The 23932-nt window shown below is 41.7% G+C and overlaps 1 protein-coding gene across 1 annotated transcript in view; it reads left to right on the forward strand.

The window, feature by feature from the left end:
* The window catches only part of ptprn2 (protein tyrosine phosphatase receptor type N2), a 109142-nt gene that overhangs the window by 75791 nt on the left and 9419 nt on the right, over positions 1–23932 (forward strand). Inside the window, exons 12-16 of the mRNA XM_076080735.1 lie at positions 10542–10757; positions 13058–13261; positions 17758–17905; positions 18418–18491; positions 21874–21951. Of these exons, the coding sequence (XP_075936850.1) occupies positions 10542–10757; positions 13058–13261; positions 17758–17905; positions 18418–18491; positions 21874–21951 (720 nt within the window). The remainder of the gene's footprint in view (positions 1–10541; positions 10758–13057; positions 13262–17757; positions 17906–18417; positions 18492–21873; positions 21952–23932) is intronic.

The raw sequence follows: 23932 nt of genomic DNA on the forward strand, positions 1-23932 counted from the left end.
TGCACACATTTTCATTTAGCACAAGGATGGTTTAAAGGTACAAATTGTGTACCTGCCATTCAACCTGAACTAAATCAGGTCAGTCCTATCTTGCCATTTTTTGAGATCGTTGGTGGGATTTTTACTCTTTGGACAATCAAATTCACCACCGCTGGGCTTAATATATACGTTGAAAGAGAAATACTGTGTTTCAGAGGCTTTCAGATGTTATGTGGACCCAGGTGTGGAGAGGACCCATCCTATTGAACCCATGAAGTCACTCTGCACTGTCCTCTGAACACTTCTCTTTGTCCCTTTACTGTCAGTCTCAGTATCAGAGTCTGCCAGCCCACTAAGTCTCTTGTGACTGGGGTTTCAATTATGAATGCTACCTTTGACTACCTCTGTTATTCCGCGGCAGCCCACATATCCCTGCCTGCCACCACTCATGTGTGACTTGATGTATTGTCTCACTGTTTTCCGTCCTTTCAAAATTAATTGCAGTTTTATCTCTCCCCAAGATAAAAAAAGAAGCCAGACGAAAACATAATAGTCTAAAAGTAGTGCGGATTCTATTCAAACAAAACAATTAAAACCCCGGTGTTTTCCTCGCTGTTTCGGACTGTGGACAAGGCGGATGAGATTTTTAGTGGCGCTTCTTCTTTTATCTTTTCACACAATATAATGAAGTATTACCTTCAATTGCCTGTCGTGAGTGGGTTGTGTTTTAGCAAACTCAGATCAACATTCTGGACCTGACCATTTTAGTTGGCGTCTAACGACTTTTCACCTACAGTATCGCATCCTCATCAAAAACTAATTACGTCTGGAAAATGATTCTTCTCTTTGTCGTGAATGCAAGTCTGAGTGTAATTTGCTCCGTCTCAGACCTGAGTGCAAACATCTTTACTGATACTGAGTTGATTTTGCTTTAATATTTAGGTGTGAGCACCATTTGCTAACTTGGTTTAATTAATTTTGGCTGGCACTTAAGCAGACATGAACGTTATCCTTGTTAGACATATTGCTATTGTCAACACAGCAGCAGAAATAATCATTACTGTCAGCTAAAACCAGTTAGGAGTTAAGGCTGCTCCTTAAAAATAAAGAAAAATAGATCAGTAAATCAACTCCACTTTCACAAATATAGTTGACAACTTGGTCTCTTGTGGAATGGACCGATCCAGTACAGGACCTTTTCACAGCAGCCATTTTGACATGTCATAGCAGGGAACACACAGGTGTAATTGATCAAATTAATGATGGCCCCGCTCTATTTAGTGTGTCACAGCCATTCCAGGGAGCCAGCGCGCACAACACCAGGGCCGTGGTCCACCTACGTAAATGGAACAGGGCCATAATTAATGTTTTTAATTACACCTGTGTTTGCCCTGCAATAACATGTCAAAATGGCTGCTGTGAAAAGAGCCCTTTGAAAGGGAACATCAGAGCCTTTATACAAAGCTACTCTTCATCTTAAATACCCACTCTGTTCTGTGTTTTATTTGCAAGTGAACCTAAAAGGGCCTTTGATTACAAGTTGTATTTAAAAGATCGTTTGCTAAGCTTGTTAGCCATCTCCCATAGCTTAGGAAACGTAACTATTCACAGGAGGCCAAGCTTTGGATTTCTCCAAATGTTGCAGTGTGCATCGGGGCGCAGTAAGAGCCAGACTCTGCATTTAACGAGGTTGGAGGGTGGTTTCTTTTTTAACCTTTCCAAAACAAGCAACATTGTATGAAATGTGTTTGTCTGCCCGAAACTGTAGTCGTTAGCATATGAAGCTAACTACCTTACTATATACAGTAGGCCTTTAAATACACCACTAACTAATGTTTTATTATTTTGTGGGGGTTACTGGAGTGCAGGAGCAGAGGGTTGTTTAGTTGAATATGATAGTCTGCCCGACTCGTTGATCCTTTATCTGACTGATTTGTGCAAGTTTGAATCTATGGCCCCAAACCTGGCTCTGAAATATCAGTAGCCTATCTTTGTATTGATAAATCCATGGCGCTGTCCGTGGTGCTGGAGTAGCAGACGGTTTTGTTTTGGATCTATATTATTAGGGCTGATATTTAAAAAGAAATGTGTTATGAATCAACAAATGGCCCACTGACTATCTGACTATCCAGCTCTACACGAACAATGCTGTCTCTTTATTTCCATGTCTTCCACATGGATCGTCAAACTTTGAGGATGCTAACTTCTTTGCCTGGGACCTCTTTTACAGCCTTTTTGTTTTAAAATGAGTCAACTGGAAAAAAAGAAAAAATTCAGCCGAAGACAAAGTTTTAGCTAATGTTAGCTCGTAGCTACAGATGATAAACTCTGTTAGCCACAGTTGACATTTCAGCTTCTAAATTGACGACAGCCGGCTAAAAATGAGAAGTTGTTCTGACTACTTCTGCCTGAAGTAAAGGACCGATTGTTTGACAAATGACCACGAGTTGAAAACGTACAGAGAAAGGTTTTGGCTCACCTCTTGACACCATCAGATACAGATTAGTCCGTACAATTGTGCCTGTTCTTCGCTCACCTATACACCACAAATCATCAGTTAAATTTAAGTAAACGTTGTACATGTAAAGTGATGTACTGCTTTGTTGGCATCCTCATCTATTACAACAACGTTTTCTATCATTTTGCAGATATGGCGCGATTTTCTACTCCGGGCTATGACGCCACAACACTCTCTTTTTGAAGTGCACATTGTTGTGCATGTGTGTGGGTTTGCCTCTGCTTTAAATATAGTCAAGATGACAGGCATAGCATTTACCTTGATGTTTACTGCTTTGAACTACTTGGCATTGGCAATGCCTGGGCTGGGATTCACATAAGAAAGAGGCCTATTTGAACAAGCCCATCTGGGGAAAATACCAGAATGACATGGCTGACACACACACAGGCTTTGTGGATGGTTCCTCTCTGAGCAAGTGACGAGCATGAGACACAGCAATTCAAATGTTTCAAGTAAAACCCAGAAATGGGACCTTTCTGTGTCTTTGAACATCATCCATTAGGAAATATGGTGTTTCTCTCTCTCTCTCTCTCTCTCTCTCTCTCACACACACACACACACACACACACACACACACACACACACACACACACACACACACACAAAAGACAATTAATTTAAGACATTCACCTCACTGTTAAGTTTCTGCACCTTACAGTGCGTGATGTATAAAAGAGAGTTTAGATGGGAGAGCAAGGTGTCACCTGTTATATTGAATCTCATTGTAAGTGTTATTTTATGAGGTGGCAGACTGCAGGGTACCAACTAAAAAGAATATACCAAAATGACATCACTGTACTTCCAAATAGACAGACTTTCAAACTTAAATGTTGTCTATATGAGAGCTTTGTTTCATTACAAATGTTAAAGATAAGCATGGAAATAGAGCATTTAAAAACGAAAGAGCAAAAAACCCAGATTAGGCTAAATCTTTCCCTTCACGCACATCTTCGAATATCACTTCAGGAATAACAATAACAGCTGGTGAATCTGATAAAAACAAATAACCAGAACACCCAAATGTCTTTTGTTTTGCATGCATTTCGCTCAGCATTACAGTTCGAAGCTAATCCTCCAAAACCTTCCCAAATGGAGCTGCAATAATATCTGAGACTTGCTCACATATTATTTATGAATAATTTATTGAACCCCATTTCGAAGAGCCGAGCAGAAATCCCGACTATTTTTGGTGTAACGGTATCACACGTTGGTTAAGTCTGCAGGTACACATTGCAGCTGTTGGTTTCTTGTCCAGCAGCAGTGTAAACTGCATTAGCCTCTCGCTGATATTGTTATAGAGTGATTGGTATGTGGTCCACAGGCTCAGTGTGCTGCTGGGCTTCTGTTTGCCCAAACATATTACAATCTCTGACTTTTCTGTGTCCAGCTACGGTGTTGTTGCAGGTATACACACTCAGATTCAAGTATGTGTATTTTGCAAGAAAGACCTACTAACGCCGATGCATGTATATTTAGATTGCACACACAGAAAACAGGCAAGTTAATATGTTCAAAATTGTGCAGCCTGTGGGTGCAAGCAAATATTTAAGCCAGATATCTCTTTATCCCTGTTCGCAACTCACATGCACAAGTATGGATGTGTCTGCTCTGGCATCTCAGGTAGTGGCACTTGATCATGACATTTGTTTAACATTCCTCATCCCTCCCTCTCTCAGCGACACGGTGAAGTGCCGCATACCTCTTTCTCCCGTTGTTTAAACTCGCTCGCCGCTTTTCCATCTTTTTTTTTTCTTTTTTTTTTATTAGAAATGTGAAATGTGTCATGGAGGCAAACACCGGAGCAGCGCAGGAGAGGACAGATAAGCCTGGCAGGACTCAAGCCGACTGCTCGAACATGTGTTACCCCGAGGAAGTACTTACTGGTGGAACACAAAGGGCGTGACAGCGTGTGCCAATATCGCCAGTGACCATAAGAGTGACTTCAGAATTCGACTGCTTGTAGGTTTTTTTTGTGATGAATCGATGCACGTCAAACCTCCCTGGTGTGATAACCATTAGCACCGGCCTCGCTGGAGGACGTGACATGAGTTGTGAAATCGTAGTGTGTGGTGGGTAGTAGTGGCTGAAATGTGTGAAAATGTTTCCATTTGCGCAGAGTTCAAGTGAAGGAAAACAACAGGTGCCAAAGTCAGGCTTTCCTTCAAAGAGCAGGTGAAGATTGTGTCGGGTTCTTGGTAGACATTTTCTTTTTTCTTCCTTTTTCTTTTCCATCTGCTGTGGTGTCAGGGGAATACCCTTGCTTGGATGAGTGTGGATTTAGATTTGGCTGACAGGTGGGTGACCAGGGTATCTCATATGAGAAAGAGTGAACAGGGCTCTCTTCCAGTTCACCAGAGAACACGACAGATATGATCGTACGGTTGACTTAATGTAGGGACTGATATCCTGGGGATTAACTTCCGGAGCCACTATTTCTTTCTTTCCAATAATAAAACCACTCACTGGCAGTCACGATAAAAGTCTCCCACCATGCGTTACTCTTGCCTCCATCTTGCATTCGTGCTACAGTGAGCACCGCAGACGATTCTTTCTTGTATTCAAACCTGAATGCTGCAAGATAAAAATGGTGGTCGCACCATTTTTGTGCCCTCTGGCAGGCGTAAAAACTGAATGTGGATTCAGAATAATTCCTGGTAAATGAGGATGCAAGTGTGCAGAGAGCATGACGTGAAGAGTGTCACCCCATGACATTTAGGGAAGGAACACATTTTCATAGTTTTGTCTTTTTTTAAGGAACAAAAACAGCGTAAAATAACAGAATGCATTAATAATTTCAGTTTTGCAGCATTGTCATACACAAGGTATGGCAAATAAGAGTTTTTGGGGGATGCTAAAAAGAAAATTGTTGAGTCAGTTTGAGTGTGTTCTGCTTCAGATTTTGTCTGTGCCGGTCGCCTGGTTGGCTTTGCTTTTTGAAGGTGGGGTGGCGTCCGATGCGGCACCGGACCCAGGCTGGACAGCAAGCTCGTTTTTGTTCTCCCCTTCACATTGCCAACTCCAGCTGTCACACAGAGGGACAATAGAGAAGAGGAGGGGGTGCACTCTGAATGGAAAAAATAAACTGGAGAGCCCCCCCCCCGTCACACAGCCCCCCCCTCCCCAAGACTCGTCATCTGCATTTGACAGGACCCCCGTTCTCCTCTCTTCACCGCCCCTTTTCTTTTTCTTTCTCCTTTTCTCTCCCTGTGCTCTCCATAATCCCCCTTTCTCTCTCGCTCTCCCTGCTAAGTGCAGCTGTTGCTCTCCATTGGATAATTTTTTTTTTCAGACTGATTGCTAATTAGGATAGCTTTTTGGTGAGTTTTATCTTTAAAACTTGTTAAACTTGCAATTTTCCTCTCCTTTTTTCTTTTCTTTATTCCTGCCGATCTTAGAGGGAAGCAGAGAAAAGACTTAGCCAATTATACGCAATTTACTTTAGGCTGAGCATTTTTCAGACTGCACAATGTCCAATGCAGCATTCATATAGTTTACAACTACTGTACTGTGCGGTAGCCTCTTATAATAGTGCTCACTTCAGCTTTGAATGCAAAATCCTACTTTGAAGAATAGACTGCCCCATCTCCCTTATTCTGCTCACATAACTGAATCCCTGGGAGAGGGAGCAGAGGAAAAGGAGAGCCTGAGAAAACAGCAATTCACACACCAAACACAGAGACCCCTAGTAGCTCAACAAATGAGTGTCTAGCCCTATGTCCATTCATATCGCCCCTCGGCCCGCAAGCCTATTAGCCAGGCATCGCTCCTTGAACATTCACTGTCGACAACATGTGGAGGCATCGCTATAGCAACCAGTGGATATGACATGTGCAATGGACGGGGACTCCTGAGCTGCTGAATATAAGGAGGGGCTCAGCCTTAACTAAATGATCGCAAAAAACCCAACCCCACCACCTCCCCATCTCTTTTCATTGGCACAGAGGCGCTGAAAGGACTCACTAGTGGGGCTTCTGCACATTCTTCCGAGGCTCGGAAAATCAGGCGGGCATATCCCACATTCTTCTCCCTTTTCTTATTCTCTTCGACTCTCCCTTCCCCCCCCCCCCCCCCTCCCTTTTTCTTCATCTTCGTGTTGAAGCCGCGGTCTTTTGTTGGCGCTGGGGGACGCATGGGACCCTCGCAGGGGAACTTTTTAGAGAAGCGGACTGAGTGGGCGGCCGGGACGCACAAACGCTTCTTGGAGCTGCGGCGAGCGTCAGTGGTTAAGCATGCTCTCTGGAATACAGGACACAGCATCCTCCGTTTGCCGCGAAATGTGCGCTCTGCCCCGCAACATGGATTTAGGTAATTATATCCATCAGGCTTGAAACGTGTAACTGTGTGTGTTTTTTTTTTAATGTTCCGTGTGCAAGTTTCAATGCGCCAAATGCGTAAAAGGCGCCTTAAAGGACCGGCTTTGATGAGTTTTACTGTTTTGCAGAATATTTTCGGAGCTCTGGTTTCATGTTTTCATTTTGTTTCATCCTCTCTGCTACGATAAGCTGCTGGAGGACGAATCTCCAGAAGCTTACGGGATAAAATATGATCGAGCAACGGAAAAAAATGGGATGTGCACCCACATATAGTTAGTCAAAACGTAAACTCGTCGAAACAATCCTGGTCAAAGTGGTTGTTGAGCCCGATAGTGTTTGCTTTGAGCACATCTGGCTGCAGAGGACAAAGTTTATGTGCAGGTTCATCCTGCCCGGTTTATACAGCCTGAAAGCTGGTAAATCCGCTGTTTTTACATAGATTATTCTATTTTAATAGTGTTTAGTCCAAAAATAATTATCTTTATCTAGTTGATATTGTATTGTTTTATTCTATTATTAGATTTATTTCTATAGTTGGATTACCCGGCACATTTTCTGTTGCAGGTTTTATGGTAATGTGAGTTTGTCCATATCGAATTGCTTTATTTTTTATTTCTGAAATTAATCATTATTTTCAAAGGTTTACAGAGATTACAAATTTGTCTGAAAAATATTTCTGACTATTGCCACTGTATTTACAAAATTTCAACAATTTCTTCTACTTGGTGTTGCCAGTGTTTTCTTAGATCTATGAAAAAGATCATGCTTCTAAAATGTTAATACATTTTGCATTTCATGTGTGATCTTTTGAGTTTATCACAGGGCTATCAGCCACATTTTATTGCATAGAAACTACTTTAAATGTATAGCTTCAAACTTCCTAAATCTTCAATTGTAGCTGCCACTTTAAAAAAAACAACAACTTAAACAACCTTTAGAGTTGAGGTTTGGCAGTTTGTGTGTTTGGGAGGATTTTCTTGTACTTCTTAGAGGTATTGTGATGTGAGTGAATGGGTAGCCAGCCGCCCCAACAACACCTCTCTGCCTGACCTTTCCTCTATCATTTGAATAATCCAGAGCACCGAAATCCATCTGCCCCTTGTCTCCTCTCAGATTGGCTAATTCACCACACAGGGGCGATATGAATAGAAGAGAGAAACAGAAGAGGAAAGTCTGCAGAGAGTAATAACTTCACTGAGTGTGGATCTTACACTAATAGCAGTGGGGAACACGATTTTAAAAATACATTTACTGAGTTTGAAAATAATTCATCAAGGGAAACAAATCTGATTCTTTATTTCGTGGCAGTATTTCATGTCGATCTTCAATTTCAGTGCATAATCATGCTCTAACCTTCAGTTTAAAATATTGTGTAAGCTTTGATTTAACAATTTGTGTGATTTCTTTTTAAATGTAATTTTTATGTATTAATATTATTCAGTGTTTCTGTGTTTTTAAATATTTTAGATAGATAAATCTATGTTTTAAGACATACTGTAATTATAGTAAAATAAAATGATTACATAAATACGTAAAAATATGTATTTTTAAAAGCAAAGGGCCAGAACTCTAAAGGGCCATGGAGGTAATTCTTCGCCTTACATCTTCTCCCTTTTCCTCCCCCTCTTTCTCTCTCCCTCTCTGTATCTCCTCTGGTTTCCTTCTAACACGATTACCGCCTTCAAACACTCTTTCATGCTTGCAGTGCGTTTCAAGCCTGTTTGCTCCCACAGTGGAAATGCTTCTTTTTTATTATTAATTTCAAGGTGTTTACTTAAATAGTAAGAGTAGCCACAGATTGTAGAGGGCCACGTCTTGATTAACTCGATAAGACTTTTCTCTTTTTTCTTCTTCAGAATATAGAGAAAATAATTGAGTTAAAGGGAATAGCTTGGGATGAGGATTTGTCAGGGAGATTTGAACCAATAGGTCTATAGGGGGCACTTTGGTTTCAGAGTCAGCAGTCTTTAACGACTACTCCAATGTGACATTCTGTGTCTACAGCGCAACAAATGTTGAATATTAAATACGTCTAATGAGGGTTTTTAATGTGCTTCATATTCAGTCTTCTATTGATGTGATTATTTGATAGAGGATACTGGCTGAAAGGTTTGCATTCTCAACAAGTACTCATGGAAATTGACTATATATTCATTTGATCACTGCACAACACGGACGAGTCATTGGATTGAGGCCATCCCTCCCCTCTGTTCCCATACATGAGCCTCTTCAGACCTCTCAGTTGTTGTCTAACCTCTTAATGCTTGATTAAAACTACATGCTCGAACCACAGCAATTGCAATCAACAGCGTATGTCGTCAGGCCCAACACGGTAATCGAAAAGACCTTGGCATCCGCACATCCGCTAAAACATTGGCAATTACGAGCCACAAGGTCAAACCATATTGTTACTGGGGTGAGCTGAAGTGTCTTGTTTTGAAAACGGTATAACAAGAAGTATAGCCATCCTTCAGCCGGCACCATTAGACCCCTCAGGCTAAATGTCAGAGCTCTGCCATTTTTCTTTTTCATATTGTAAATTTGATTCACTTCACCCATCAATCTTTCAATCTTGCATGCAGACAATTAGGAGCCCGCTGATGTTGGTTCTCTGTTATTGGTATTGCCCTTTTGCAGATGTATAGCTATTGACATGTATGCAGCTGATAAAAATAGATCAGAAACTGTGGAGAACTGGCTTTTACAGAAACCCCATGGTTTTGTGTTAGTCATAGAGGACAGTGAGGATGATTTATGCGAATATAAATATGCTGTGAAAATAGCAGCGTTCTGTTTTTGAGAGTTAAATACAAAACTAACTCGGCACAATGTCTATATTTTATGCAATCAGCAAAGAACATCTTGAACAGTAGCTACATTTTAGGTATCATTAATTATCCTTCCAGATTAATGCTCCTAATTATCGCTGTTATGCTCTCAAAATATTCTGCAGTGGGGCCCACAGGGAATTTATCATTACAGTAAATGGCCATGAGTGGACCAATTATCAACACATAGGCCACTTCTTTAACCTACGCTGATAAAAATCTCTCAGAGAATATTGCAGCCCGTTAAAAACAAGTCTGCCACAGTGAGACAAAGCCTATACCTTCCTGTTTGAATTAGCATGCAGTGTGGGTGTGAATATTTGAAAAGCCTTTTCTATTCAACTAGTGGTGGATGTATGAAGGTCCAGTCTGGGCAGCCTGTGTCTCTCCGGTCCTGGTAGCCATTAGCTGTGCTGCTTGGGCCAGGGCCTAATCCAGCCAAACTCAGGACCAGAGGAGCTAATTAAGCACAAGCTCTTAGTATCCCAACCTCCTGTAGCTGCACAGTGCCAGCCCACCCCATGCCAGCACTAAATGGGGTTGTCAATATCTATATTGGTGCAGAGTGTGGAGGCAGCACTGGACTGGGGCTGGTAATAGGGGTTGACTCAGTCTGAATATAAGGACAGTGTTAGAGCTGGCTAATGAGTGGGACTGGTCAGACAGTGGTGGGGGGGTGGAAGGAAAGAGCGGGAGAGGAAGTGGAGGTAGGTAAGGAAGCATTGTTGCGTCCACATTTATTTTTTCACGGAAAAAAGTCGAGACAAGCCTTCAGCTGAAAGGTGAAGCACTACAGACCTGCTGTAAATCAGAAAAATACTACATCAATCAGAAAAAAAGACAGTGTGGCATCCTTTACTGCTCTGACGGTGTGTTCTCTCTCTGTTTGTGTGTGTCCTCCAGAGGGGCAGCCTGACCCAGATCCCAGTGGTGAAGGAGACCAGGGTGGAGTCGGGCCAGTTCCTGCTGCTCTCCGTCCTCTGCATGCTCTTCATCCTGGTGGCGCTGGCAGTGTCCACCACCTTCTTCTGCGTGCGCCAGCGCTCCCACCTCCGCTTGAAGGAAAAGCTGGCCAGCCTGGGGACTGACACCAGTACAGATGCCACTGCAACCTATCAGGTTAGACCAGCCCCCTCGCGATGAGCCAATCAGGTTCTAGTACACTTAGCCTGCGCTCTGCCATTGGAAGAACACACACTCTGTTCGAGGGTAGATTTTCTGATTGGTTTGTGAGAGTGTTTGTTAATGTGTGTAGATGTGTGAATGATTCTCTTCTACCTGCTTTTATGATATTTTTTGGCTGTTGTGATGATAGTGATTTGCTTTTACGATTAAATTAAGTGCTTTTTTATTGTGCAGTGCGGTTCTTATGTTCATTTACATTATTTTTCTGCTCTTTATTTGTTGGATTTTTGACTTATTGCGCCAATAGATATTCACTCCATCCAGTTATTCAACGCTCAACCGGGCCTGAGAAGTGTGTGCGTGTGCGCGCGCGTGTGTGTGTGTGTGTGTGTGTAAGAGAGAGTGAGATTGAGAGGGAGACAGAGGAACGGCAGCCACTGTGACCTATTCCCTCTGTTCCTCCAGGGCCGTGGACAGCCTGGGCTGTATTGATTTTCAGCGTTGGGGCTCAGCTGTGCCCAGCATGGCACTCAGAACATGTTTATCTGCATGTCGCGTTAACATTTTCAATATTTAATCAGGTTTTCACAGGTCTGCTCTCTCCATCCAAAGCGGGAGATGTAATAGTGTTATAAAGATGGCCACAGATAAGCAAAAAAAAAAAAAATGATATATATAAATGCATTTTTCAAACATTAAGTATATGTCAATTTTTGTTTATTATCTTTTTTTTAAAATCAAATTTAGCGTCTGTGCAAATTTTAGTTTTCTTTATGGCACCTCAATATACCTTTAGGGATGGAATAACTGCTCTGTCATGTGGGTGTGTTCTCAATGTTTGACAGATAGTTGTGTGTTAGTATGCTGTGGGAGAGAGATATTGTTAGATGACAGCACATACTGGAGACCTTTATTTCCTCTTGGCCTGTTTTTGTTCTTATTAGTAGTCTGAAAGAGGGGGGAAACAGGGGAAGCTGTATTCCCACTGCTGGTGCTCCTCTCTGGGCTCCATGTGTCTGTCCTCTGGCCCTCTCTGGCGCTAACTGCATCTCTCTGCTTGCTCCTGGGACGATTTCTCGACTCCGGTACAGCACGGCGCTTTGCAGAGATGTTGAGAAGTGGGATGAATTATGAGGTGGACCTGGATATTGCCCCGAGGCCAAGGCCCAGGGCACCGCTTCATGGTTCCAATCATTAAAGTCTGACGGCGGGAAAGCTGATCCAAGACCAGGGCTTAGAGGGGCCTGTGCTCCAGAGGGAAATATCACTATGATAGATCATGAGATAGCTTGTGCTTTCACAAGGCATTTTCTCTGCTCTGCCCTCGCTGTTATTAACTGAGTATGCTAATTAATTCTGTGGAGATGACTGGCTTTGCCTCCGAAAACCAAACAGGATGGGGTTTACAGATTATGAATTTAACATAGAAAAACCAAGTGTGACCACACCTTATGGAGGGAATCAGGCAAAGTGCGCCACTCTCACTGTGTTTTGTTCGTGAACACATTTATAAGATTGCAGAAATCTGCCAATATATCATTTTTCTTTTTCTTTTTCATTTTGTTTATACTGGAGTATATAATGCTTAGTCTTTGGATTTCCGATGCCCTGTCTCTGCACTGAGGCATGATGGGAGAAAAGCTGAGTCACTGGGAGAAGTGTAATCTTTGTAGCAGTGGGCATTTTAGCAAGTCTCAGAAACCTGGAGATATCAATCACAATAGAAAATCAGACTTTGCAATTGTGCCAATGCATTTTTTTAAATCTCATTTGGTTCTCTGTGGTTACAGTGGAACTCCTGTTTGATTGATGGATAGATTATCCTTTCTTTGCAAAACAAAAATCACAATTCTTCTTTTTAAGGAAGTAGTTTTTGGTCTATAGGACCTGACTGTGCAGTATGGTGATTTTGTGCAGGATTTCTTTTTAACCAAAAGATCGATTCTTTAACAACGAAGACAGACGCTGTGTGGCAGCCAGGTGGCACGTACTGAATTTATTCTGTAAATCGTGTAGGGTTCCTCAACCATGTATTTTTTGACATAATTAGTATAAGCTCCATAATCCACGAGGATAAGCCATTAATCTCGGCAAGTGAGGACAGATCAAGTCAGCCGAGATGCAGGATTTTACAATGTGCATTTACAGAACTCAGCCCCTAAGAGCGAGGATAAGCACATAACCTACATACAACTATTGTTATGTTCATGAAAAGAAGATAAATACCTTGCAAGAAAAAGAAAAAAAACATTTTTGAAGATCAGTGTTTCACCATTACCTCCTCTAACTACCAGGAGCTGTGTCGCCAGCGTATGGCAATCCGCACATCGGATCGCGTCGAGCGGCCGGAGACCCTGCGCCACTCGAGGCTCAACAGTGTCTCGTCCCAGTTCAGCGATGGCCCTGCAGCCAGCCCGTCGACCCGCAGCAGCACCTCCTCCTGGTGCGAAGAGCCGGTGCCGTCCAACATGGACATCTCCACTGGTCACATGATACTGGTAAGTAACTTGCTTTTACTCAAGAGACAATGTGAGTAATGATTTTTGTGGTGGGAGGAAGGTAGTAGGTTGAAGTGTGGTTTTTTTATTGTCAGGCCCTCAGAGATGCTTTGTGGTTCTTAGCATCTGATCATTACAGCTAAACAACCACAACATCGTAAGTCACTGACTATGCACTTAGTTTAGTGTAGTTTGAGATGCCAATGCTTTTGGTAAGAAAACATTAGGTTCGGGCTTGTGTACAAGATCATCAACCAGGGGTACCTGCAACCAAAAGGTACTCCTGCCATGGGTTACATGGATTGTGGATTTGATAAATAAATTTGAAAATACAAAATAGATAAAAAAGTTGAAATACTTGGTTCAAACGTCTTCTGGTACTCCAAGCAGTGCAGTACAAATTAAATAATGTCACTGACCGAATCGACCTAAACGCAATTTTATGCAAACATATTGTAACAATACACAATTTCATATGATCAACAACAACTATATTAAATTAAATTGGTTGGGTTGTGTCTATGTTATACTTGAGATCATCTGAAAGGGTCATCGGGGATACGTCACAGAAATAGGCTTTTCAGAGGTTTAATGTGAGTATACATTCGAGTCTGCTTTTAAAACTCCCAGTGTCTGTGAATATGCTGAGGCCTGTGCTGAAGACAGCTTGATATCTCTGCTTATCTATTTGGATGTGTCTCCTTTTTTATTCCTCTCACCTCATTCCCTTCAAAACCTTGTTATCTTTGGGTTTTTTTTCTCCCATCACTCTTCCCGCTGTTTTCTCCCTCTTGCTTTATCTCGGCTCTGTTGTCTTCATTTTTTCTCCCCTAACTTTTTCCTCCCTTAACTGTGTCATTTTCTCTCTTTATCATTTCGCCCCACGTCTCTCGTCATTTGCATCTTTTACCCCCTCCGGCTCTCTTACTCTCAGCAAAATAAGGCAGACGTTGTTTTGCGTGATGAGAGCTGCACAAAACTGAAATATCGTTATCCATCAGATTATCATTTGGATGTTTTAGAAATTCTGTCAGTTTGTTTTTGGTTGGAAAATGTTGCCAAGGCTTCCACAAACACACAATGGATTGTTTTAATTGTGCACAACTTTCGCTTCATTCATTTGAGACAAGCTTGATAAAAGAGATGGATAGATGCCTCGCAGTGTTTCCATTAATGGAGGGAGCATTCATCACACTGCATGTCTAGCTTTTATATTGGTAGGCTATAATGAATGAGAGTGAATCTGAGTAATGCCTTGTATTGGTGGTAATAGATGGGTTTTGTTGCGCTCGTCAAGGCTTGTTTGTGAAGCCCCTTTTGAAAACATTGACAATAGAAAAGCATTTAGCCCCGCAATAACAAAAGAGACACTGTGAATCATTTCTAGGAGCTGTTATTATGAGCCATAGTTTCTTCAGTGCAGGCAATGTAGAAATTTAAACACTCAGGGACCTTTAATTCTCTTTCATGCCATGATTGACATGGAGATGTCCTATAGGGGTTCTTCTTTAAAATCCCACCGCCGTCTCACATGAAACCATGTGTGAGATTGCCTTGTTATCGCTGATCTCAGACCTATATTTTCCCATCTCAGCTCTCCTCTCCTCTCATCTCCCCTCTCTCGCTCTCGCTCTTTGGAGCTCACACCGTGTGGAGAAGGATGATGAATCTTTCCAAAGCACATATGCTGGGGGTCCTTATTGTGAGGCCCGATCAGATCATATACGCACACACACACACACACACACACACACACACACACACACAACCACTATGAACTACGATGTTGCGCGCAAACTGTTCGAACCCACCTCAAGATTTGAAAAGTCTTGCATAAAGACTTTTCAACTTCAGAAGTGAAATTGGATGCCTCTGTGTGCTGAGTCACCTGACACACCTCTGCCATCGTACATTTTCTATCTTCTCTCTGCTAACTTTGTCAGCTGCAGCGTGGCGCTACTACCGTGAAAACGTTACCTACTTAAAAACCTCAGAAATGACTACCAGATGTAAGACAGAGTTACTTACTGTATGTGGCTGTTATTGCTGCAATCTCTTCAGCACCATGGACAGCACTTAGAAGCTAGAAGTCCACTGTAAAGCTGTTTTTCCTCACAAGCATCTTTAACAATCTGTCCATCCAGCTTCCCTATACTGTCCAGAAACAGGGTCAAAATATTGATGCTGGAGCTTTCCCTTGACTTAATCACCTCTCTACTGAAAAAAAATATCAATAATTATGTCGCTTGAGGCTCTTTCTCATTAAGTTGAGTAGTTATTGTTTTAAATGATGAATTATGTGCTCGGAAGTAAAACAGACACTAAGGCATAGGAAAACAGCCACTGACCCACGCAACATGTTCTGCCCTCAGTGGCTTTTCCTCACAATTTTAGATTTAGATTATGAGCAAAACAACAAATTTCCATTTAAGTCAAAACAATGTGCTCTTTTCATTTAGCTATTATTAGCTAGCACACAAAAAACGTACATATTAACACCTTCTCTTTCCACCTCTTGCTGCTGTTTATCATATCATAAAGCTCCCTGTTCAAACTGTTACCAGTATTGTTCCTTTTAATTTGACAGCGGAGCTTGACAGTAATGTTTTACCTGTTGTGTCTGGCTCCCCTGGTTGTCCCTTCATCCTGATTTCACCCAGCACCCTCTGCTGCCGAGGAGACTGCTTAGGAAGGATTAGACATTGTTTCCCTGACACCCAGGCCTCCCATCCCAACCCTCTGATTGGCAGACATAATCCCCCCCATTCACTAAACCTTCGTTACCCTGTCTCTGGAATACGCCATGGTCCACTGCCTCCCCCTAGGAACGGGGAGGGCTTGATAAGGGCCTGCTGGCTGCATTGCATTAAGCTGCGAAAATATGAATTTGGAATGCAATCGATTCAGGGCATCGTTTGAATAGAATGGGAGGCAATTCAGAGTGGATTTATCAAGTACATGGAGATGTAATATTGGTAGGGGAGGTGGGATGCTGTCAGGCTGGCAAGCAGAGAGTACTTGGAGAGGGTGACAAGAGCATAGTGGTGACAGGCTCTGTCAAGTGGCCATAATGGCATGCTGTCATTTTCCTGGGAAGACAGCACTGTCTGTTTGCGTAGGCGATGCACACCAACACACATGCAAATATATATGTGTGTGTTGGCTGCTATTAGAGTTGACATTAACGAGATTTTTTTTTCTTCATAATTGTTTTTTTTTGCATGCATAAAATTAAAAGTTCAGGCATGGTTCAAAGTACAAAAACAGAAATCGACAGTAATATTTCAGAAATGTCACTTTATGTCATTAATGGGCTCAGACAGCACACTTTGTGCTGTTGTGTTCTCTCATTATGCGGCTGCATTAATCACAAGAGTTGCTTTTACTCTTCTCAGCGCCGCCTTTAAGACCTGAGCGGCACCTTTGGTACCCAATCGAACAATCAACTTTGATTTCCATTGTCTGTAGGATTTGTAATGTTCTTATAAGTTGCCTAATATCCTTTGCGTGCATGCGGGAGATGTCTGAATTCATGAGCCATCAAAGGGTGATTGCCTATTATGTGTTGGACAAGCTTATTTGTGATTATCATCTAATGTAGGAATTGTATATATTCTGCAAAGAGCTGGATTACCCTTTTTGACAGACAGGAGTGAATAAGTTGGATGCAACAATGGACAACCTCTCTGCTCAGCCTACCTGTACTGCCTTTAATATGGGATACAAACCCCAGCACATCTGGGTATCACTTTCATTGTATTAGCCAGCTGATCCCTGACATCAGTTTATGAGTCTGTAATCTTCTGCCTCACACAATAGCGGACTAAAGCATTTAACCCCATTGGGAGGGGAGCCATGATACAGGAGAGAAAGCGAAACACGGCGCTGCGCTACAAAAGATCGTCTTGCCAGCTACAGCCTCTAAGCTCCCTACTTGCCCTGGTTTGGGAGAACACACACACACACACACACATAGACTTCTACCCTTCCCCCCTCTTTTTTTCCATCTTTGTCTCTCTAGCGAATTCAATTTTGTCTTCTCCAAGCGAAGGCTTAAATGCAGACAATCTTATCAGTGTCTGTGCAAGCAGTAAGAGACGTGATTGAAACACCCCTGAAGTATTTCCAATGCAGACAAACCTTTCAGGAGTCTTAATTGTGCGTGATTTCTTCCTCCTCTCGGTCAAACACACATGCACAAAGACATAAACATTAGCACACCTTCCCCACCTAGATCTTCAGCAGCCTCGTCCTCACCCAGGTGCTCCATGACACCTGATCATAGCTTTAATGGAGAGATGCTGTTGTCAGAGTGTTTTGTGTTTTATATATTGGATAGCTCATGGTGAAGAAAATTAAGTGAAAAAATGGTGAAGATGAATTGTGTCTCTGTTAAACCAAATGTGCCCACATTTTGAGATGAATGCAGTTGTCTTTTGCAGGGTTCTGGCTTATTATTTGCAATGTTGGCTAAGGTGGTTTCTGTTTTCCTCTAGTCATACATGGAGGACCACTTGAAGAACAAGAACCGTCTGGAGCGCGAGTGGGAGGCCCTGTGCTCCTACCAGGCAGAGCCCAGCGCCTGCAGCGTGGGGCAGGGCGAGCAGAACTCCAAGAAGAACCGCTCAGACACCGTGGTCGTGTGTGAGTCCATTCAGATTCTTTCAACTAATCAGGCGATTTTAGGGGGGAATAAGGAAATGTTTTTGTTTACTTCTGTATGAACTGTAGACCGATCGTTTCAAAACTAACTGCAAATTATTATTGTGAATTCAACTGCAAAAGCTGCATTGAGACTACAGAGGTGGGTGTAAATTGACCGGAAACAGATTATCTGAATCTTTAAACAGTTTCACTTGTTTAAAAAAAAGAGGATTTTAAGGCTCACAGCTTACAGACTTCTTAATAAGATATGTTATTATTATTTCATTCAGAACATTCCTTATTGAAGGTGAAGCAAATCAAGCCTTCAGAACAGTGTGTGTGTGTGTGTGTGTGTGTGTGTATATGATGAAAGCCTGGTGAAATTGCAGAATCTGCAGCCTTTTTACTTACACGTTCCTCTGTTACTGCTCAAAATGGTGCTGTTATTGTGTGGGGAGGGGAGGCAGCACATGTGGAAAAGTACGTTGATGAATTGTGCGTCTCCATTACAGATGATCATTCCAGAATCAACTTGAAGGCGGAGAATAACCACAGCAACTCAGATTACATCAATGCCAGTCCAATAGTGAGTATTGTTTATTCATTATAGCTCTATGTTGTGGGTGATGTCTGTACCAGAAGCACCTGTTATGGTTGGATTTTACTCTCAGATAAAAGAAGTTTCAAAGGACTTGTCATCGATCCAAGTGCATTGATCTTTTTTTAAACTTTGTTCTCCATACATGGAGCCTCAGTGGATTCGTGTGTCTTGTTGAATCACACCGCTTCCACAGCTTTCAAAATGGCCGCTCCCTGGAGAAGCCCCTTTTTTTTCCATCCCCACTATAAAGAATTATACATTATTTTTGACGAAATAAATGTACAAATCCAGAACGACCTGAGTGTTGGGGATTTTTTTTCCCCACCAAAAAAAGATTGCCAGTCATGATTTCCCCTGAGGCTGCTGAAAAAGGATTCCATCAAAGGGAACAGGAAACTATGCATTTCAAATACAGTGCCAAAGGAGGGGTGGGGGGGGGGGGGGCACACACAGCTGCACTAAAAGCCTATTACTCCTCAAGAACAAACATTTATTCCTACGTTCTCTCTAATGACATATTCATGGAGGTTTTTAGCTTATTTAAACAGTGCGACATTTGCCAATGTATAGAATAATGTTAGAATAAAGTTCATCAATCAGGGGAAGAAGTTGGCAAAATTGGTAGATTATGAAAAAAGGCTATAAAGCAAAGTTATCCTGGACTGTTTTTGGTGCTGTTGAACAAGAAAAAGCATCTAGAAAGACAAACGGACGTTGAAGATGGGTGGAGTAATGGCGGATGCAGTGGTGTGTGGATGAAAGGACAGTAATTACACCACAATGGGGACCCCTGGCTGAGCCCAGCAAAACTGTGATAATTATGTCTGTCAATGCGGCTTCTTCCTCCTCATTAGCTGTAGGGGGCAGTGGCCTATGAGTAAATAATCTGTCGCTTCTTTCTGGGAATCAGGGGTCAGAGAGGCAAATGGAAGGAGCGATCCGAGCTCCATGTAAAGCAGAGGGTGACACACACACACACACACACACACACACAGGAAAAAGCTTGGATAACGGTTAATGCTTGACCACAAATGATGCGAGCGCTGCCAGATGTAAAGCATCATTAGCTGGAGGAATGAATCGAAGGAATGTGCAGCAGCACAAACTGTGGTAAAAGCCTGGTTGGCTTTGTCTTGTCTGGCTTTTTTTAGAAAGTCAAACGCTGTGGCTTTTCCATTTCCCACCTGTTCGCCATGCTTTCTTGGATGACCTTAAATCCAGCTCTCTATCTTACATAAACACAGGATCAAGGCGCTGCAGCAAGGCGTCGAAAGTAGAGACGGAACAGATATTTGTGCGAGCTATTTAAGTGCGGGCTATTTCACTTCAAACCAAAGAGCACTTCTTTGCCTTTCTGTTGTAGTCTATCGTCTTCCCACAATGGCATTGGGAGGACAGCTGAAACCCAGGACAACTCTTTCATGTTTGCGCTTTAGTATTCATGCAGTGATGTCCACACACAGCTACAGCCTGTCTGTGTCCTTGAGATTGGCTAACGGAGAGGTAGCACTAGCATTCGGCACCACCCTTTCATTTCAGTGTTTTTTTTTTTTACAAATCCACGAGAGAATTTTAAACTAGAAAGCATGAAGAGAAAATTGAACATCACGTTTATACCTAATTGAAGTAGAACAGTGGGTAATGAACATAATGTTTCCTGCATTTGTGTGTCCTTTTGTGAAATTTCTTTAATAGAAAGGCCGTCAAATTGTCACTCATGGTGTCTCATAAACACTTGATTCACTGTATATCTATAGATAATGAAGAAACATAGATGATCAAATCTGTACCCGGGGGAATCTGCATCATTTCAGCGTTTCACTGCTAAATGTTCCAAAATGACACAATTTACAGTTCTAAGGATATTCAACCACTAATTAAAATGAACTCTTTCAGAACAACAATAGTCTGTTTCTACTGAGCTCTACTTGTAATCAAGTCACAGCTTGGAAGTAAATCTAAAACAGAAAATAATTTGACATTTTAATCCACCATAATGAAACGAAATTACAAGCAGACATGAAGACACGAACAGACAAGAAATGCATTTGATTTAAAAAAAAAATTGGACCAAAGTTGTATGTTCGGTTTCATCAGCCAATTTAGAGCATTTGGGAATTAATTCTGTTGAGGTTGTTATAAACAAGAGGAGAGAAAGTCACTGTGCTAATATTAAAGCCATGAAGAAATGTTCCATAATTATTTCCCTTTTAAGGGTGAATGTTGAGGTCTATGACCTTGACAGATGAGTCAAAGAGAAACCCAAATAAATTAAATGAAAAGCTACATGTTTAACTTCTAAGCTCATGTTCATTGTCCTTCATAAATTGTTCAGAAAAAGTGTCTTTCTCACTGCATTTTACTCACACAAGACTGTTGTTGGTAAGTCTACCATAAATAATATTAAATGCATCCCTGTACTTACAAAAATGCAGCACTGTTAGGGTGTGTCTTCTATCATTATAATGCCAGCTATACATCAACAATGCATTGATATGCACCGACTCATTTCTTTTCCTGCGAAATATGTCAACACCTTTCCACTGATGCATCTTGCACTCGAGGGTGTGCATAAAAACATCATTGATTTTAGGGGGCAACCCAGCTCAACGCCTACTCAATCAAGTCTCAATCACATCCCTCAAATCAAGTCCCCCATGTCATTATGTCCCACCTGAACACCCGGCCCCCCTCACATCAACAGCCTGCAGGCTTTAAAGTCCCACCACTATATCATGTTTCATGCGGAAGCACGTCAAAGCACGACAGAAATTGAGATCTGAAAGCCATTTCATGAGGTCGTTGGTATGAGGACCTTGTAGAGAAGGCGGTACATGACTTAACTAAAGCGGAAGTAAAAGCATCACCTGAATGATGAGATAATAAAGCTATTGAAGGTGATGAAAATGAAAGTGTTTATTTTAAATATTCAAAGGGTTGGAAGGGTTGAAAACATGAATTAGATTAAAAAGGCCACGGTCTTCAGTCTTTATGCAAACATGACGTTTAGAGAGACGAAAAAAAATCACAAAAACAAGATCAAGGTTGTGAAACCACAACCTTCCATATGTTTAAAGCGTATCCAGCGTAGGACTATGTGTGTAGTTCTCTTTATATTCCAGTTTAATCAGACCCATTGTAAATAGTCAGATCTTGAGAACATGAGGGAAGAAACAAGAATGACATAGTTCAGAGAGAGTGAATCAATGAATGGAAGAGAAATAAGTCTGCAGTAGCAAATGTTTTCTGCTCTCATGCCTCCATCCAGATGGAGGCTTTGATGGAAGTCTTTTCACCCAGACTGCATGTTTTCATCCGCCAGTCCCCACCCCAAACACTGTCTCACACTCTGCTCCCTCTCTCCCAGATGGACCATGACCCTCGCAACCCTACTTACATCTCCTCGCAGGGCCCACTTCTTTCCACCGTGGCAGACTTCTGGCAGGTAATCATCTCCATTCATGCGGGTTTTTCAATATTTTACCGTTATCTTTATGTAGAAATATCAGGGTTTGTTAGAACCACAACAGAGATGGCTTTGTGTGATTTACCAATTCCCTTGTGACTCTGATGTCTTTTTCTTGGTCCAAGAGTGTCTAGATTACTATTTCATTGGTGGGATTTCTTCAGAATGTAGCCTCAGTTTCTGCCTGTCATGTGCTTCCGTTATATTCAAGTCTCAGCTAAGCAGAAAGAACAGAAGGTCGTTTAACAACACTTACTGCTGTTTTGAAGGTATTTCTAGAGCCCTCGGGACTCTTCTAATCATCTGAATGAAAAGAATATTCCTTCTGTCAAGTCACTTCCTTTTTTTTTTTATAATCCATGTAACCAGAAATGGCAAATATTTCACAAGCAAAATCCTCCAATGTGCGTCAAAAATGGCACTCCTTCTTCTCTGAGTCATAACTCAGTAAAGTCTGAGCACACAGACACGATACACATATTTTCAGATTCAGTGTGACTCACACTGTCCGAGGATATCGTTAGCTCTACTGTCTACGCCAAATAAACTTCTATACGTCTTTTTCGAAATGGTAAAAAGATGCACCTCGTAACTCTAGATCTTGCCAGAGAATGGTCACGTTTTTTAAGTTTTCTTCAGTATCTAAATAATCCAGTGATAGTTGTCCGTACATCTTATGGCTACATTACAAACAGGAACTGCTATTAGCTAATTTGGCATACTTTTAATGGTGCCAATTTGCCAAAATGTAAACAAACACTGGGAGAAAAGAAGAAAACAGGGCTAGAGTTGTTGCTGAAACATAATTCACTGAATCCATGGCAAAATCATAGCTCGTATTTACAGCCCCCAAAGCATTATGGAAGGGAATAATTGTATATTTTCTAGGAAAATTGTATGCTTGGCTATGTCACTCAAATGTAATGGTAATACATGATCGACACAAACTGGGGCTAGACGTAATGGTGCTTCTACTATTCTTACTCATCAATAAAACAGTGCCACGAGCGGAATACGTATTAGAAACCTGCAGCTTTTCGGTTGTAAATGGTAGTCTAGTTATACGCACCCCCAGGAAGTGTAATATTATTTGTGATAATGCTGATGTTTGCTCATATTTGCCTTTTCCTCGCTGCTATTTGTATTCCTTGCCTTGTCCATAAATGTCAGACGAACCTGCCATTAATCACCGCATATAGGCTATTGTAAAACATGTCGTCTTGTGTGGAGGAACGCCTTAAATGATGCATGGTTGCCAAATGGCGTTCTTATGTGTTAATAGGACAGCACTGTCGTAATTAGTGGGCCCATCACCTCCATATGGTGAAGTAACTCTGCTAGCCGTCACCAGGATGTAGAAGTGTGAAGCATAAATCCTGGCAGAAGCAGCTGGCCCTGCACTCTGCACTCTGCATGTCGTCATTTCAGATCATTATGATAGTGCTGACTTTAGGTCAGGACAGACGTTGGCACCAGTTTGTGACCAGGGGCAGGTGGTAACACCACTTTTAGTCTTGGTTCTGCTTTGTTTTTTGTCGCTTTTCAAATCCAAAAAAAACAAACCTGCACACAAATTCTGTCCTCACACGATGTTCGCATTAATTAAAGAAAAGAAAGATTCAGCGCCTATTATCTAAAAAGTGTAACTTAATTGACTACATCGGCTCGAATAAGAGCCCTGTATTTAATGTGTAAATTTGAAAGTGCTCCAAATGAAACAGTTGATGATTATCTCTTTGTCAATTTGGTTATTTGTTTGTCTGCCAATTTTTTTCTTTCTGTGCCAGGTGAATAAATGCATAGCATTATCTAATGAAATGGATATTTAGCCATGAACTCAACTCAAAATCTTTCCCAATTAAGCAGGAAATTATGGAAAATTAGAAACAGATTGACTGACACAATGAACATCCTGTGTGCGTGAATAAGTAGCCATTCCTTATTCAATACTGTAAAACTT

Source organism: Anarhichas minor, unplaced genomic scaffold, assembly GCF_050575085.1.
Source record: "Anarhichas minor isolate MPS153535 unplaced genomic scaffold, ASM5057508v1 ptg000074l, whole genome shotgun sequence".
Classification (NCBI taxonomy): Eukaryota; Metazoa; Chordata; class Actinopteri; order Perciformes; family Anarhichadidae; genus Anarhichas; species Anarhichas minor.